The 17,545-nt window shown below is 41.3% G+C and overlaps 1 protein-coding gene across 1 annotated transcript in view; it reads left to right on the plus strand.

Annotated features, from left to right (window-relative positions):
* Positions 1 to 17,545, plus strand: part of USP4 (ubiquitin specific peptidase 4) — a 41,078-nt gene that overhangs the window by 14,926 nt on the left and 8,607 nt on the right. Inside the window, exons 5-11 of the mRNA XM_017732405.1 lie at positions 3,163 to 3,304; positions 3,932 to 4,051; positions 5,275 to 5,448; positions 6,054 to 6,212; positions 7,006 to 7,230; positions 8,787 to 8,870; positions 9,238 to 9,332. Coding sequence (XP_017587894.1) covers positions 3,163 to 3,304; positions 3,932 to 4,051; positions 5,275 to 5,448; positions 6,054 to 6,212; positions 7,006 to 7,230; positions 8,787 to 8,870; positions 9,238 to 9,332 — 999 coding nt within the window. The remainder of the gene's footprint in view (positions 1 to 3,162; positions 3,305 to 3,931; positions 4,052 to 5,274; positions 5,449 to 6,053; positions 6,213 to 7,005; positions 7,231 to 8,786; positions 8,871 to 9,237; positions 9,333 to 17,545) is intronic.

Genomic DNA, 17,545 nt, shown 5'->3' on the forward strand with positions numbered 1-17,545 from the left:
CTGCTGGACTGTTTCAACATCAGAATACATTGGGAGGACTTCCCACCGAGGCCTTGGCCCTGGAGGTGGGCCCACCACCCTGTCCCAGCTCCAAGGAGGGGGAAAGAGAGATCTACGGAAGGACTCTGAAATTTTCCCAGGTTTCTCTCAGCAGAGCGGGAGGTTTTATCATTTATCATCATTATCCCTTTTCCTGTATGTTTGTTAAATAAATAGTTTTTATCTCTTTCACTTTCCTGTGAGGAAAATTTATTTTTTCCTGAACCTGGTGTGGGAGGGGTGGTTATAGCCTGCCTTCTCTCAGGGGATATATTTCTAGATTTGGCCAAACCGGCACAGCAGATCTTTATTCCATGACTTTGAAGTGCTTGAGTTTGCAGCAGATGCCAGGCTTGCAGAGGAGCCCTGAGGATGTAACATAAGTTACGGAGGCTTTTGCATGTAAGAACTTTCTAAATGAGCATCCATTAGGGCTTCTGCTTTGTCAGTTAAATGGAAATCCCAGCTTACCTGGCTCTGACAAAAACCTTTTGTCACAAAATTACTATGTTATTACTGGTTTTGTAAAGGAGGAGGACTGACTCTACTTTGTGCTCTGAGGGTGGCCTCAACTGAGTGGAAACACTTTTTCTATTTGTTTTTCAGCCACTTGAAAGCCTTTAACAATATTTTTCCAAATTGTTTAGCTTAGAAGGTTTTTTGCTTAACAACTGTATGAATTCAGAGTGATCTGATTTTGTCCTCTTTATCCATAAGTCTCCAGATTTCTCCTCACTTGCCATTTGTGTGGGTTTTTGACAGGTTTTGTAGCAAGACAAAGCAACTGTCTTTACATGCAGATGGAGACAATGTGCTTCAGTATTGTGAAGATGAAGTTGTGTTTCAGTGGTAACCCACCGCGTCGGCCAGAACATTTTGGAAGGTTCCAAGTCACAAATGTCAAAGAAGAAATAACTTTATTCTCTTACTTCAAAGGAAGGTCTTGGGGCCTCCATTTCTGAGGGAGCAGAAGTCACATACTGTGAGAAATGGCAGTGGAGGGGCAGGTGCCTTTGACCAGTTAAACTCTGCACCTTCCACAGAAACCCTTTTTGTGGCACTGGGGATAAATATTTGGTGTCCAGGTGTTCTGTTGTCACCTCTGTGTGAGAATGAGGCAGTCTTCTCGAGAGCCTGGAGTACTGTGGGGTCATTAACAATTGCTTTCCAGCCTTCAAGTGGGAAGCTTTCAGAGAAAAATGTTTTTCTTAGCTGCTCTCTGTGCCCTTCACCTGGAATCAATGGCTGCCTTTGTGAGCATCTTGTGAAATGAGGGGAAGCAGCTGTCCTTAGTAAATCCTTTCTTCAGTTGTTACACATAGATGAGTAACTTCTAAAATGTAGCAATATGTAGAATTTTTTATCTTCCAAAATGTATTTGATTTCTGTTTTTTTAATCTCCTCACATGGAAAGCTGTTAACCTCTCTTGTTGCTTTGCTACTTACATGAACCTTCCCAATTTTCTGGCAGGAATTCACTCAAGAACCTGGATGACTTTGTATGTAGACTTTTCCCCACTCTGTGACTTGTATCTCACCTTTGCTTTCTGATCTTTTATCTTCCTTTGTAATTCTTAGCTTTTTTTGTTTGTGTAGGATGCTGTTGAAGTACTTGGAACTCTTCAGTTGCCACATGACTCTTGCTGAAGCACTGTCTCTATGCTTCTATTTGAAATCTTGAAATCCATTAGGAGGTTGTCCTCCTTTTCCTTTTTCACCAATAGATTTTTTTCTGTTCTCTCTCTTGGAGATCAAACAGCTTTCAAGTCTAGCATTTTCTAGATTGCTCCGCTTTGCTTCTAGATAATTCACTACTTCAAACTTCTTAATGGATTTACATGCTGATGTTAGCTAAATTCTTTTATTCTTGAACCTTGAAACCCACACTTAGGAGCATGAGTCTGATAATTGTTTAGTCTAGACCTTCTGTTCTCCCATTGATCTTACTTTGGTGTCCGAGTAGTCTTGAAGTTCCATCTCTAACATGTAATGACAGGAGGTTGTGTATTGTCCCAGAAATGGTTATCTCAGTTATTCTGGTAGATCTCATGCTTTCTAGGATATTTTCCAGTATACCTTTTGGTTGTGCTGGCAGGTGGCTTTTTTAGCATGCTGCGGATTTTGACTGTGTTCGAGGCTTTTTCCAATTTCATCTGGAAGCTCCTGTTGTAACTTGTTTACTTCTGTCTTTATTTTACTGCTATTATATTTCCAAACTGGTAAGCCTGTCCAGCTGTTATGCCTTGTCATGGCCATTATGGCTTGTTCATTGTTGTATAGTTTTGTCCCCACAGAGGTTTTCCAGCACATTTTTTTAGTACCATCTGAACGATGAATATGCATTTTTAGTTTCTATCATTTGAAAAGGAGGGCCACATTAAAAAATAATAAATGGACAAGCTGAAGCTTGAGGGCTCTGTCCTCTGCTGGCTCTCTGCTCTGTTTTGGGCGTAGTAGCCACTGTTGTGTGGCTATTGGTGACCTGCACCTTTTTGCTTTTGGATTTGTGTGTTTATTTGGGCTAAGATGGATAGACTAGACCAAATCCCAGTCAACTCTTACTATAGAGAAATAAATTAGTGTTAAAATAGTTTATTTAAACTTATTAATATCGTACTATCTTGCAGTTTTGCTTTTTTTTTTTGGAGCAGCTATGACGGACACTGTTGAATTTTAGTGCCTTGTTGGTTGTCTTCCTCATTAATGTTGTGTTTAAATAGATGGTCTGAGTTTCAGGTAGGGAAGGACTGACCTGGTCACTTTTTAATGCATCTAGAGTGTTTTGAGGTCTTAAGATTTGGGGGTTTTTGCTTGCTTATTTCAAGGTGGTTTACTCATAAACTTAAAGCTTGCTTCCCTTTTACTCACACTGTCTGAATTGCTACTTATTTCTGTCTGGGACCCAGATTTGCCTTTAAGCAATAATTGTTGCTCCTACTTCTGATACTTTTTTCCTCATGTTTCTGTTCCAGACAATTGTTTGGAAGTGTGATCAAACAGATCAGTAAATTCTGTGCGGGGTAACAAACTGTAGCTCAGCAAGTCCTTGGAGTTTTGCGGGAGATGGGGCTGGGGATAAAAAAAGTAGTAGCACTGTTTCTACTTCTTTTTCCTTTCTCCCAGATCAAGCACTGCAACTAGCAGAAACTTTACTACCTCTTCAAAATCATCAGCAAGTTCTTATTCCTCAGTGTCTGCCACTTCTGTCATTACTAACGGTGATAGCAGTAACTCCTATGGACTGAACAGCTCCCATCTGGGCATGTGTTCTTTTTGTTTCGTCACCCTTCATGTGAGTGATCCCATGCATCCTTGCCTGTATAGAAAAGGAGTGTGATGGTGCCCTAGAGGAGTTCTACTACTCTTGTGTACCTGTTTACCAAACTTTGCTTTTTGAAACCACTGCCTTCTGCTGTTCCTTGCTCACTTGCGAAAGTAGTGCATGTTCCAGAGCGTACTAACTGCCAGAGCATTGCCTGTTTTTTGAGGTGACTCGGAGCATGAGGGAAAGGGATTATATTCTTTTGTCTATGTGCCATTATGGTAGAAGCCTTTCCAGGTACAGATCATAATTTTCTTATTATTTCTTAAAGTGTATTATATAGACGCTTGCTGCATTAGGGTGGTGTGCTGTATGCTTACAGACAGAGGAAATGAACGTATTATGAGCTGTAAATTAATAATAGACTTTGTAAGGATTAATGTTTCCAAAGTTAGCACATACACTTCATGTTCCTGGTATTCAGCATTAGCCCCTACGAAGCAGCAGAAACGGGTAGCCTGGTTAAAAAATTTCAGTACACAGTTTTCTGACTTGTATTTGATGTGACTTCTAAGTAGCATTGAGACTCAACAAACTCATTGTGGAGTTCACTGTATTGTCTTTTTTTCCAGAGGTTCTGGATTTGTCTGTAACTCTTACAACTGCAGGGACAGTGCTTCCCTGTCACAACCTGGACTCTGTGGACTCAGTAACCTTGGAAACACCTGCTTCATGAATTCTGCATTACAGGTAAGAATTAGAAAGAGCCCTCATTAGAATTAAATGAAAGATCAGTCTCATAGATATTGTGGATTAAAATCTGTGAAAAGAAAAGAATATATTTATGTGGTTCCATGAGGAGACTGACACCTCAAAAAAAAAAACCAGACTGAAAAATCAGTTCATGTTTAGTTTGGCTTATGTTTAGCACATTAGTACTATAAAACTTACTACAGTATTAGGGACTGAATCTGAAATATGTGGCATCTGAAATGGCCTGGGGACGTTGTACAAAACAGATGCCTGACTGTAACATAAGGTCCCAGTGCTGTCCCCTGCCAAAAATGGGCTGGCATGGAGGATGTTTTGACTTGTGTGGGCTGCACAAGTGACCTGAGCAGGTCACTGCATGCAGTTCTAGGCCTGTGTTAAAGATTCTTGAAAAATTAAGGGCATGAAAAGCCACAGGAAGGGTTCAGGTTCATTGTGCAAGGTGTTAAGGTTGAAACAGTGATGCAAAGCTAATAATTATTTCTTTACTTTTAAACTTAATTTTCTTAGGATTATTTATTTGATTTTAAAGAATGCAGAAACTTGGTAGGGTTAGTTTTTGGCTAAGAAGTTCAGACAGAATATGAGACAAATTGTATGAACTTTGATTTAAGGAATGGGCAAACTTCTGCTGTGGTACCAATGGTGTGAAATTACTTCAGTCACTCTGTGATGGCTTTGAAATCTGGAACAGGTCTTAAAATAACTGTAATGCATTATGCATGTGGTATTCAGAACACCACAATAAACTTGGACTGCCCTGCTTTTTGTTCAACATGACTTTATTTTCAGTTGTGTCACTGTAACCTTAAGCCACTTTATGTTTTCTTGGACTTAGCTAAGAGACAACTTCAAAATTTTTTATTGTCAAGGTGATTTAATTCAAACATACTTCAATCTTAATTTATCACGCAAACTAGTCATGTTAAGGACCAATTACTTTCTTTCTTGTATGTACAGTTGTGCTTTCATTTTCTAGATATCAGTCTTCCAAATGCAGATTTCTGCCTTAATGTTTCTTTGGGTTTTTTTTTGTTTGTTTGTTTGTTTGTTTTTTGTTTTGTTTTACTAAACATGTTCTTGAGTCTTGCCAGTTTTGTGAACTTGGTACATGTCCTGATGTGAAAGTTGGTTTTGTGGTTTTGTTGTCACACGTATCTATTGTCCTGTGAAGTAAATTAATTTTCCTAATACTTTTTCAGTGCCTGAGCAATACTCCTCCTCTGACTGACTATTTCCTGGAAGATAAATATGAAGCTGAAATAAATCAGAACAACCCACTCGGGATGAGGGGAGAAATTGCAGAAGCCTATGCAGATCTCATTAAACAGATGTGGTCTGGGAGACAGTCTCATGTGGCCCCACGTATGTTTAAAGTAAGTGTGCCATGTTCCTGTAGCACAACTCTGGGACAGAAGAAACAGTGAAAGCGTAACATATTTTGATGTAATGAAGGCAGTAAGGACAGAATTGCTCCAGTGTTTCATGTTTTGCATAAATGCTTTTTAGGGTACAGGGAGGAACTTGCCAGTGAGTAGTGTCCTTCCTCAGAGTTGGCTACTGCTTTTTAATGTTACTTAGTAAATGACCTGCCAGCCTGAGAGCTGTTTACAGATGAATCAGAATGATCTTTGCTGCAAAACTAGGCATGGTCATATGAATTGCCAGCTGTGAACTTTGGTTAGTGAGAAAAGGTGTGCAAGTCACAAATCCAAAAAATTAAATTAAAAAGTGAAGAGCAAAATGCATCTCCTTGTCTATAACTCTGTTTATTGGTGTAATGTTCTCATTGCTTCAGTGTGAAGAGCTGCTTTCAGCTGAATTACTGAAAGTAGCTGGGGAAATTGTTCTGGCACCTTTCCCTGCATTAGCATCCAGTTCACCATGGCCTGCTGCCAACAGAAGGTAGTGGGGAGCTGGTCTCTGCAAAAGCCATGACCTGAGTGTTTTATATCCCCTCCCTTTTGCCTTCGTGTTTCAGACACAGGTTGGGCGATTCGCTCCTCAGTTTTCGGGATACCAGCAGCAGGATTCCCAGGAGCTCTTGGCTTTTCTACTAGATGGCTTGCATGAGGATTTGAACAGAGTGAAGAAGAAGCCCTACTTGGAGCTGAAGGATGCCAATGGCAGACCTGATTCGGTACAGTGCCCTTTACTTGAGGATAGGGCCCAGTGCTTCTTCCCAGGGCATTTAGTTGGGTTCTGGGATGCTTCCTGGCCTTCCTGCTCACAGGCTGCACCAACATCCTTCCTGCAGAGCAGTGTCCCTGGCACAGGAGAACCTTGTCATGCCTTGGGGCACTCTACCTAAATAGAGAAAAGTAATTCTCTCATGAGGTTTACCTGATAGAGGGCCAGTAAGTTTCTTGTGTTCAGTTTTCTTCCTGAGACTAGATTTCTCATGCTAAGAGCATGCCCTTTGGTAAGGAGTTTATAAGTTGTCTTGTGAAAGTCTTCAGGGGATTGTAATTTGTCTCCTTTTAGACTTTCTTTGTGAAATATGGCCATCATTCTCCAAGAAGAAAAACGTCTTTACTTTTTTCTTGAAATCTGTAACTGCAGTTGCCTTTCCAAAGCAAGAGGCAGCACTCCATTCCTCCTGGGGAGTGGAGCATATCTGGTTGTCCTGAAGAGCAGCATGTGACCCTGTTACTGTCCTGTCAGCTCCATTCATGCTTCTGGCATTGTGTGCACCAAGGAATGCCTGTTCAAACTCAGCTAAAATGGATAGATTAAATTTGACTTGATGCAAGGCCTTAATTTCACTGAGAAGAAATCCCAGTTAGGTTGGACATTGTGGTAGAGCCCCTTCCCTATGAAATTGACCTATCAGTATCAATTTTCCAAGTTTTCTTTGGTCCTGGTGCTCACCATGCTGTAGAAATCTTTGCAAGAAATAACTTCTAATATATTTTTTAAAATTATTTTTATAGGAGGTGGCAAAAGAGGCATGGGAGAATCATAGGCTGAGGAATGATTCCATCATTGTGGATATTTTTCATGGTCTTTTCAAGTCTACCCTTGTTTGTCCCAAATGCTCCAAAGTTTCTGTCACCTTTGATCCCTTCTGTTACTTAACTCTCCCACTGCCCTTGAAGAGGGACCGTCACATGGAAGTTACCCTGGTATATGCAGACCCACAGCGCAGACCTGTCCAGGTGAGGCATGTTGAAGAAACACATTTCTTTAAGTCATCTGAGTTCTTTTAGGTTTTAAAGTTGAGGCTCTCAAAGTGATCTAAAGGACATTGATGTCCACCTTTGAGCGAGGTAGTATGGGTTTTTTAATGAAAACTCTGGCATGTGAAATCAAGTGACTTTGTGAAAGCTTGGCTCATGAAACTAAGGTCATGGTCAGCTGGAAGTGGCTTCCTGTGGTGAGATGACCTGTTTGATGTGCTGCTCCCTGAAAGCAGCAATGTGCTTGCACTGTCATGTTTACCTTGGAAAATGTAAAGATGTAACTTACATTGTGTGCTGGGGCGTACAGCATCACCAGCCTGTCAAAGGAGGGGACTGTCCCACTCTGCTCTGCACTGTGGCAGCCTCACCTCAAGTGCTGGGAACAGTTTAGGTCATCACAATATAAAAAAGACATGACTCTGTTAATAGAGACTGTCCAAAGAGAGCCCTGAGGATGGGGAAGGGTCTGGAGGGGAAGCCTTATGATATCACTGGGTTTGTTCAGCCTGGAGGAGACTGAGGGGAGAGACTTCACTGTGGTCTTCAACATCCTCACAGAGGGAAGCGGAGGGGCAGGTACTGACCTGGTCACTGTTGTGACCAGGGACAGGACCCGAGGGAATGGCCTGAAGCTGAGTCAGGGGAGGTTTTAGGTTGGGTATCAGGAAAAGGTTTTTCACCCGGGGGTAGTTGGGCACTGGAACAGACTCCCCAGGTTAGTGGTCACAGCACCAAGCCTATCAGTTCAAGGAATGTTTGGGCAAGGCTCTCAGGCACATGGTGGGATTCTTGGGGTGTCCTGTGCAGGGCCAGGAGTTGGGCTTGATGATCCTTATGGGTCCCTTCCAATTCAGCATATTCTATGGTTCTGTGATTCTAAATGGGTAAGGCCTTTGAATTTCAAACAGAATTGAAAAGTGATTCCTCTTGGGGAAAAAAAAGAAAAATGACGTGTTTGCTTTTTCAGCCTCCTCAATAGACTGGTTTTAAATGTTCCCCCCCACTTCATTTTCAAATGGACACACACATCCCTAAAGTAGCCTTGTGCTTGCCACACATCAGAGAAGCACAAGCTGGGGTGCTCAGGCAGAGTGACTGGATGTCCTGATGCAGTTTTGGAGGAACTGATTTGCAGTATTTTCATATCTGTCAAGATTTTTGCCTTGACCTTTAGTAGTAATGAAGAGAATGGCTCTAAGATGTTTTTTATCACAGAAAGAAACAGCAGTTTTATGTTCTGAGTAAGCTGCTGTGTCTGGTGATTGTTTTTTTTTTCTGGGTGTTACTACTGCTGAGCCTGATCACAGCAGAAGGCCAGCTGTTCAAGGCTTTCATTCCCTCCAAATCCCTGCTTTGTAAGGTAAAGCTGAGATCCAGAAGACATTGAAGTGTGTGGTTATGACCTTGACTTCAGCAGAACTCCTATAAATTAAAGATTAAGGAGTTTTAAGATTTTATTTCCATTTTCTTGCTCTCTGCCTTGCATGGGTTTGTTTTGCCTGCTGTAAGCATAACATTATCTTTGTTTCTAGTACCGGGTTCTGGTGCCAGTGATGGGGGCCATCTCGGATCTGTGTGAATCACTTTCCAAACTCTCTGGTGTTCCTGCAGAAAATGTAAGGATAAATGAAGACAGTAATTTTGATAAATGTTTGTTTTTCTTGAAGCATTTTGGTGGCTTAGCTTTTATATGGGTGATAAGCTGAACTTAATGGGTTAGTGACAAAACTGTAACAAGTTAAAATGCTGTTCTTTGCTCCTAGAATTAAAAAGATGCATGAAACAGTCTGTTTATTCTGATAGTTCCATTGCAGTAGAGAGGTTTAAGAGAAGGGACAGAAAAGTAAAGTACAACTGATGTTGGTGTGCTGACAATTGCGATACAGAATTGGAACACACTGTTGCTTGAATTTAAAGGTAGTTTGCCTAAATTTATGTAAGCTTTTACTGTAATCACTTTGCAAATATCACTTGCTGTCCTAGATGGTGGTGACAGACGTGTATAATCACCGATTCCACAAAATCTTCCAAATGGATGAAGGTTTAAATCATATCATGCCAAAAGACGACATCTTTGTGTGAGTAAACTGGGAAAATGCCACATGTGAAGAATACTGCAAAACATTTGCTTTGGTTTCAGGTTCTAAAACCCGATTCCTGTTCCCTCCCAAAACCTAAGGCTTCTTGTAGACCTTCTGCACGACTCAGCAGTAATGCAGCACTGCTCTTACCAGCAGATAAGCATGTGCAGTGTTCAGTAGGTATTTTTCTAACACAGGAAGTTATGGCCCTTCAGTCATAATGAACTTTTAGTTTGGTCTGTGTTATGCAGTTTAGAACTTCCTACAAGCCTCTTTCAGATATAACTATGTCTGGATTACAGTCATGCTCTCACTGACATTTTTAGTTTTGCTCAAGCTTGTTGTTCTTGTGTTTTCCAAATCAGCCAAAAGCCGTGGGTTGTTATTAGGATAGTATGAAGTCTAAGGTGTTGTACTCTGCCTTTCCAAAATCCATCATAGCTGTTAGAGCACCATGACTGGGGGTTCTGCATAGACTCTTGACTGGTGCTAATCACTGTATCTAAATTGTGGTTGTGAGGGCCTTGAGCAAAGCTGAGGATTTGGTTGCACTTGATGTTCTACCTATGTGTGGCGGGTGAGGTATTTCCAGTCACCTCTGATATCTGGTGAGGTGAGGAGAGCAAAAGTTGTGTTCCTCTATTGCAGCTGAAATGTGAGAACGTTCCAGTGCAAGAATATTGCTGCCATGAAATTGTTGGGTCTGTGTGCAGACCTGCACTGACATTCTGTGGTGCTGTGTGAACCTTTCACAGGGTGGTTTGCTGTGACATACTGGTGCCATTTGTCCTGCTGTCTGTTGTGACCTTATTGCTGAGACGTAATGAAGAAGTTTTGTAAAAGTTTTTGTCATCTTGTTGTTGTCTTCAATTGTGTGACCAGTTAGGATGCCTGGGAAGGACGTTTGTCTTCTGTGAAGTCTGTTTGGGAGGGTGTTGTAGAGTGTTAGTTTGTAAGTCTGTCTCTTCAGCAAGTAAAACATTTTAAAAACAAGAAGCATGATAATACAGTGGTAATTGCAAAAAAGCCCTGCTTTCATACAGGCATAGCATGTTGTAAATCCCTCCACAGAAAACAACTGTCTGAATCAGGTCTGCTCTGGGGTGTGGGGGGGAAGCATTGGCTGAACTGCAGCTCGCAAGTGTATTTTCCTTTGCAATTGCCACTTCCTTTTATGTGAAGGACAATTGTAAATGAGGTGCTGCTGTGATTCACAGTGAGTGAACTGAGCTGGGTTAAAAATAGCCTTCCAAGGAAGAGGAGAGGTAGCAGGAGGAAGCTTTGCAAATCCTGTTTTTCCATGTACACCCTCCAAGATCTTTTCAGCGCTGAGGGGCAAGAGCAAGCAGCCAGGCACCAGGGCAAGAATTAGGAAAAAGCTGCTCATAGGAAGTCCCTTTAACGGGTAATGCTGCCAGGAAAAAGATATATAAAGTAATATTCTAACTACAGCTAAAAACCAGCATCCTTTTATTGAAAGGAAGTCTTGTCTCAAAAAACCAGCAGAGAAACACTTGTTCATAAAGAGGAACGTTTTTTAAAGGCAAATGCATAATTACTTCTAGTGTGGACATTCTACCTGCCTTGTCTGGTTATAAAAAGTCTGCTGTTAGGCGTTCTAAGATTTAATTAAATCATTCAAGGAATGTAATTGTAGTGTGAAGGTTTTTTAATTCCATTTTGTTTCTATTATTTTTTTGTCCTGCCGGCTTCAAGACGTGTTTTCCATTAGGGAATGTACTTGTAGTCATGGATGTACATCTCTGCCTTCTGCTTCTTCCAGAAAGGATGATTTTACAGTTAAAGAGGAACTTGTCAAGTGCTGCTCAAGCTGTCGTGTTTCTGGCAGAAGTTTTGGACAGTGATGTGGCAGATCAGGTTTCTGCCCTCCTGCAGGTGCTGTGTGATGTGTGGCTGGGGAGTGTGGTATGTGGTGGTTGTTTGTTCAGACTGCTGCTGCCAATAACTTCAGGAGTTTCTGATATCTCAGCAACTTCTTAGAGTACAGGCAGATATCTTCCTGTTTATTAAAGGGAGAAATAAAAAATATTTTAAAAAATGTAAGTCTTTCAGAACCTTCCACCTTTAAAGAACGAGCTTGTTTCCACTTTAAACGTTGAGAAACATTTTATTTCCCCAAAGTCAATGAATAAGAGTTTCTCACTAAAAAGTATATTTTTCTTCTTAAATTAAGGCCAATTCTTTAGAGAAGTGACAGGAAATGACTTGCTGCTTATGATTTTAAGGATGCTCTGTATGCCTCCATAGTCCATGAAAAATGTTCAGCTTGGAAAAGGTGCTCCTGCAGTGGTGATGGAGCTGTGGGGTGTATCACTGGTTACACTGAGTGATGCATCTCTCTCCTGTTCCTGAAAAGAAACTGTATCAATTAATGAAGGGGAACAGATGCCTTTTATTAGAAAGTACAACAGTGGTAGGGTTTTACAGTCACAGTATTTTCACCCAGAATTCACCATTGAAATAAATAACCTAAAAAAGACTCAATAAACCACACTAACTAAATCAAACATTTGTTTGCACTACATTTATACTAGATATTGCCACAAAAGAAACTCTTAAGAACACTTTCTAGAGTGTTGGGCTGACAAGATAGCAATTGCTTTTTAAGAAAGGAAGAATCGTTCTGGAAGCTGCTGGCCTACCATGTTTTGAAAAGCTGATTTTTTCCTAGGATTTGTTTGAATCACTTAATGGCCTTGTGTGGTAAGACTAAAACATACCAGCTTCTAGGAAAGTCTAGGGAAATAGAAGTTACAGAATGGATGGGTTTTTTAGCAGCATTACTTACATTATAAATCAAATAGGAAAGCTGCATCATTTCAGGGTATTGGGCTCTGTGCAGCAAAGCCAAGTGAGAGCTGTGTCAGCTGTCAGGTGGGAAAAACAAACTTGAGAGGGATTATCTGGTAGTCCTGGCACCTTTTGCAGCGTATGTTCTTAGGTTCTAAATGTTAACCTAGATGTGTTTCAAGTTGACATATGATGCAACCTGGGATATGACTGTGTACCATTAGTTAATTCTTTTTATTCAAGGAAAAGATGTTTCCTAGAATCAAAGTGTCTTGTATTTAGATGATACTTCATGATACTTGCTGTCTCATGTACTTGAACTCTTTTTTAATTCATGTTTTATTGATCCTGTCCCTTTTATATACTCACTCTGTGCTCTTATTTCCAAGTAATGTCCGGTGGAGAGACTTCCCCGTGGGAAACTGTAATGTGTACATCTCGCTCCTTGTTTTCAGTAGTTGCAGTTAGACGCTATGTTTCTTTCACTGGTTAGAAAACAAAGGGAAAACTACCCAAACCAGAGTTAAATCAGTACAGCATATTCAGAAATAGATATTTCTTATGTGTATTTCCCCAGAACTTGTGTGCATTCCCCATTGCATTACATTTTGAAATTACAGATGGCTCTGTGGGTCCTATTGGTTTTTGAGGTCTTTTTCTGAAGGATTTTGTTGCCTAGTCTTTGAATTGGGGTGAGCTCACAGGCCTTCTCTTTTGTTCTTCCTGATAGCCACACCAGAGTGAATTCTGAGAGAAGCTGTGATAAACTGAAGACTGCATCCTTCCATTTAAATAATCTTTTTAAAAGGTGTAACAGTTTCCTCACCTGAAAAGCACTCCTTCCTTCCACTGGCAAAAGCAAACCAAGGTTGTTTTAGTAATCATCTGTGGTTGTTTTCTGGACTCTGAGAATCCAAAGAATGAGTGAGTAATGATAGGGCAGTACAAAGCCCCAGGGCTCTGAGTTCATGAGCAGCTGCCATCTGATTGTTCCTTTGTTCCTTGCTCTCATTTGTCCCCCTCTAAACACGACATTGCTCTGAGTCCAGCAGATCTTCCACCTGTGATCACCTTTGTGGCTGTCTCCTGTAACAGAAATCAGTTGTTTCAGTGGTTCTAAAGCTGTAGGATCTGGTTGTAACTTAAACTGGCAGTTCTTGCCTTCTGTACGTTTCTTAGCATCATCTTAAGTCTCAGGACTGAAAAAATTTAAATATAAATGTCAGTCTCTTACAGTGTTTCTGCAGGTTTGGTTTGCTGTGATCAGTAGCCAGGCCTGCCTGTGACAACACCACCCCTGTGGTTTCACAGACTTCTGATTTTATTGTATTGTGCACTGGCCAGCTGGCAACACACAATTCAAAATTTGGAAACTCCTAACACTGCAGGAGATATGTGCTCCAGCAGGGCTGTGATTATAAAAAAAAAAAAAAAAAAAATTAAAATCAGTTCTTTTGTACTGGTGTCTTGCTTTTGACATCAGTGTCTGTTGAGTCTCAGCTTGTGATTTGAGTCTCTCTTGGTTTGTTATTCAGGAGATCATGGATTTCCCTGAAGTGCTTGGGTTGGAAATGTCACTGAGCAGGAGCTCTCACAACACAGTGCAGCAGGGCTTTTCTGAGCATTTGCTTGACCGAGGATATGGTCTGCAGACTCAGATATTGTAGTCCAGACTGTGCTGTTGGTGAAATTTGGGAAATGTGCAGTATGTGGGATGTATGGAATATTGGGCTTGCACCTTTTATGGGTTATTTCAGTGGTGGAAAAAACTGGGGGGTTTTCCTGTTTTCACATAGGGTTATGAGGGAAGACACATTCAGCCTTCTGGTTTTTGCAGGGCATCTTGGACATCTTGAGATGTGTATTGTGTTTTAATGTGCCACTGAAGCGGTGGGGAATGCTGAATCTGGGGGAGTGAGGAAGGGGGCGAGAACTGGACTCCATTTGGAACTTGAGCTGAATGGATTGCAATATGGAAAACAAAGGTGTGCCCTGGATGTCTAAGATACATTTTTCCTCTGAGCTGCTCAGTTTCTAGTTTATCAGTTCTGGTGTATTATCTCACCTGTTGTGCTCTGGGATAGTAAAACCTCAAAAAGAATAAATGCAAATACCAGTGGGCTTCTTGATACTTAGGTGACTTTAAGTAACTTTGCAATGCATCCCAAAATGAACCTGGCACCTTTTACACAAGAGGACAAAACTTTACATTTTCTTTCCCAAGTCAGCTGAAAGGGAAGGAGAATTTGGGAATTTTGAAAATTCTCCAAGCCTGTTCTTTCACAAGGCTTTGCACTTATCTCTTTCTCAACTTGACAGGCTTGGAACTGTCAGGTAGTCCTGGTGCAAGCTGTGTTAATATTTAGCATCAGAGAAGAGCTGAGCTGCAGAAGTGGAGGGGTTTGGTAGAAGCCTTGAAATGATATCAGTGACCTGGCATGCAGGGGCAGTGCAGCCAGAGAATGGTGGGAGTATCCCACTTCTCACAGTGTTGGAAATGATTCTCTCCAAGCATGTTGTTCTGTGGAAGGACAGGGAGGTCTGTGGCAAATGATCAGAAATCACTCCTGTAAAGGTGGTCTGCAAATCAATTTGATGACAGTAGTTCAGTGTTTGTGCTGAATGCTCTCATTGCCCAGGCTAAGCAGAGCACAGCATTCAGCACACAACCCAAACACTTGCTATTTCTTTTCCTCAGGTTCTGGGAAGCCCAGCCCCACTAGGATCTCTGGCTCCCGCTCCAATGTAACCCCCACACATGCACCATGCTGGTGATATCCCATCACCAGGGATCCTGCTGGAGCTTGGAGCCGGCCTACAAGGGCTCAGGTAAGTACCACATGAAAACAAACTCCACAGCCCATTTCAAGGGTATTGCTCTTAGTATTTCTTCTTAGTTCTTAGGAACTAAGAAGAAAAATATTCTGATGGATAAACTAGATACCCCTGTTCTCTTAGCCTGGCTAATGGGGCATATTACATAACATGTAATATGTAAACGTGTACATTTTATGTTGATAAAAGTTTCACAAATTGATTTGCAGGTCACCTTTAACCTATAAAAGTGTGCATATTTGAATAGGATCTATTCAGTTTGCCATACATGCCATGTTTTCTGCCTTCTCTTACAACATGCTGTGTATTACATTTAGATGAGTTCATGGTCTTGAAAAAACATCACTGGCTGCAGAGATGTCAGGTTTGTTAATGTGACTGATGCTACAGCAATTATTGAACTGAGTTAATGAGGTCAGCAGACCAGCAGGTCCAGTAGTTTTATACAAAACATTTGAGATGTGTGAGATCTTACAGCAGACTGATCTGTGAAGTTTGTTCACACTTGCTAAAATTGGGGTTTTCTTGTTTGAAATGAGGGTTTGCGTCCTTTCCAAAATGAACTTGTATTTATGTAAGCCTTGTACAAACTTCCTGTGTGAATTCCCTCATCATTTTTAATCTTGTTCCTCTGCAAGACTGGCAAAATCCTTTGACCAGGTTCTACAGGGCAAGCTATCCATTATCTAAGAAAGTTGCATTTGCAGTCTCTTACCTCTTAGTTTACTTTTTTGTGTGTGTTCTGGAATTAAGAAAGAAAGGAAACAGCTTAGGAGCATCTCCGCTTCCTAGAAGAGATCAGAACGTGTGCAGCAGTTTCTCCCAGGTTTCTTCTAATCCTGTGTTTATTCTCATTGTCTGCTTCTGACCCTGTTGTGGTATCTCAGCAGCATCTCTGGGTTGGTGTGCAGTAGTAACCCCTTTCAGGCAGATCTGTTAGGCAGCTTCTGCAGTGGCATTTTTTCCTGCCCTCCTCCATTCTCTTTCAAAATAGACTTCTCGGTTGTTGCTGGAGATTGAATTGTGATCCACATAGTGTTTTGCAGCAGGAGTTAATATCACAGATCCCCACTCCTGTGAGGCAATGTTTCAGTAACATACAACTGATATATTAGCCTGGTGTTAGCTCAGAGTATTTTTTGCTTTCAGTGTCCTTCAGTGTAGCTGCGGTCCTTCATAGCTTTTCATCCTTCTGTGGTTAACTTTATTGTGCAATGGAACAAAAGTTACCTCGTTGCTCACTGCCTCCTTTCTGAATTGAAACTACAGACCTGAACCTTCATAATGCTGATAAGGACTGGTCAACTCCTACCCTATTGCTTAGCAGTTTCCAGACACTTTCTTGAGTTGTCATGAGTTATAAAGGCAATCAGCCAGTATCTAGCAGTGTGGCAGCAGCTGAACTAATGTTTCTGACTTCTAAAACTGTGTTATGTAGTCTGGAGTGGCATCATCTTCATGTTCTATTACTTCAATTAAGTTGTAATATACAGAATTATGGGGTATCGTCCAGCAATTCCCAGTATCAGCTCTACAGCCTTCCTTACACTGTACATAAAATACTTTGGGTTTGGTTCTTTTTTTCAAGGGATAGCTGTTGCTATGATCATATGATCTCCTGATCATAAAGGTGACAGATCTTGATCCTGATACATCTGCTTTTAGTACAAGTATGTAAAAGGTGTTCTGAGGTGGGGTGGGTAGAGGGGTACTTGAGTAACCAGATGTGTTGTGGTGAGAAGTGTGTGAGATGCTCTCTGCAGAGTGTTATAGGGTGCTGCATGCTGGTTGTTTGTGATGGGTGACCCCTGCCTGTGGGAAGAGTCATGGGCTGGGCTTCATTCAGGTGCATGAGGGTGGAGTGTAAATGGGGCTTCATTAATTGCTGCTTGCAGAGCACAGTGTAGGTGGTGTGAGAGGAGTCACAGGAGTGTCATGCACTGATCTGTGTTACAGGAGTCCAGTTTAAGATTCTCATAGGACCTGGAGTTAATCACAGATATATTCCGGGACTGAGTATGGCCTTTTGTGGTTTAAACAGTACTAAGTGAAATAATTCATCTCTTTGTTGTGTTGTTTCTCAGGAAACTTTAGGAGGTGTGAACTGTATGCAGTGCTGGTGTCCAGCTGAGTAGCATTGACAACTTAGAAAACCTCAACAGCTGCTGGTGTTGGACTCTCTTATGCTGACTCTGTGCTCTTGTGTTCGTGGTGGGCTGGGACTCTCTGGAAGGATTTTTTCCTTCATGTACTCTACTGACTCAGTGCAAGCCCCAAGCTGGGATCCTTTTTTGTTTTAGTAGGATGAAGTAGAATGACAGCTCTGAAATTTGTTCTCCTCCCTGCTCTGAACACAGGAATAAAAAATGTTTCTCAGCTCTTAAGACAAGGGAAGTGGCTTGTTTAATGTCAGAGAATTGTTAGGAGTTTGGTGCATTCAGATATGCGATTGTGGTCTTGGTCATTATGTGTAGTGACATCTTTGATGAAGTCTTTCTTTCTCTTTCAGTTTTAAGATAAATTTGGGACAGGTGACTCACCAAATTAAAGAGCGATGTGACTTG

This window comes from Corvus brachyrhynchos, unplaced genomic scaffold, assembly GCF_000691975.1.
Source record: "Corvus brachyrhynchos isolate BGI_N302 unplaced genomic scaffold, ASM69197v1 scaffold4, whole genome shotgun sequence".
NCBI lineage: Eukaryota > Metazoa > Chordata > Aves > Passeriformes > Corvidae > Corvus > Corvus brachyrhynchos.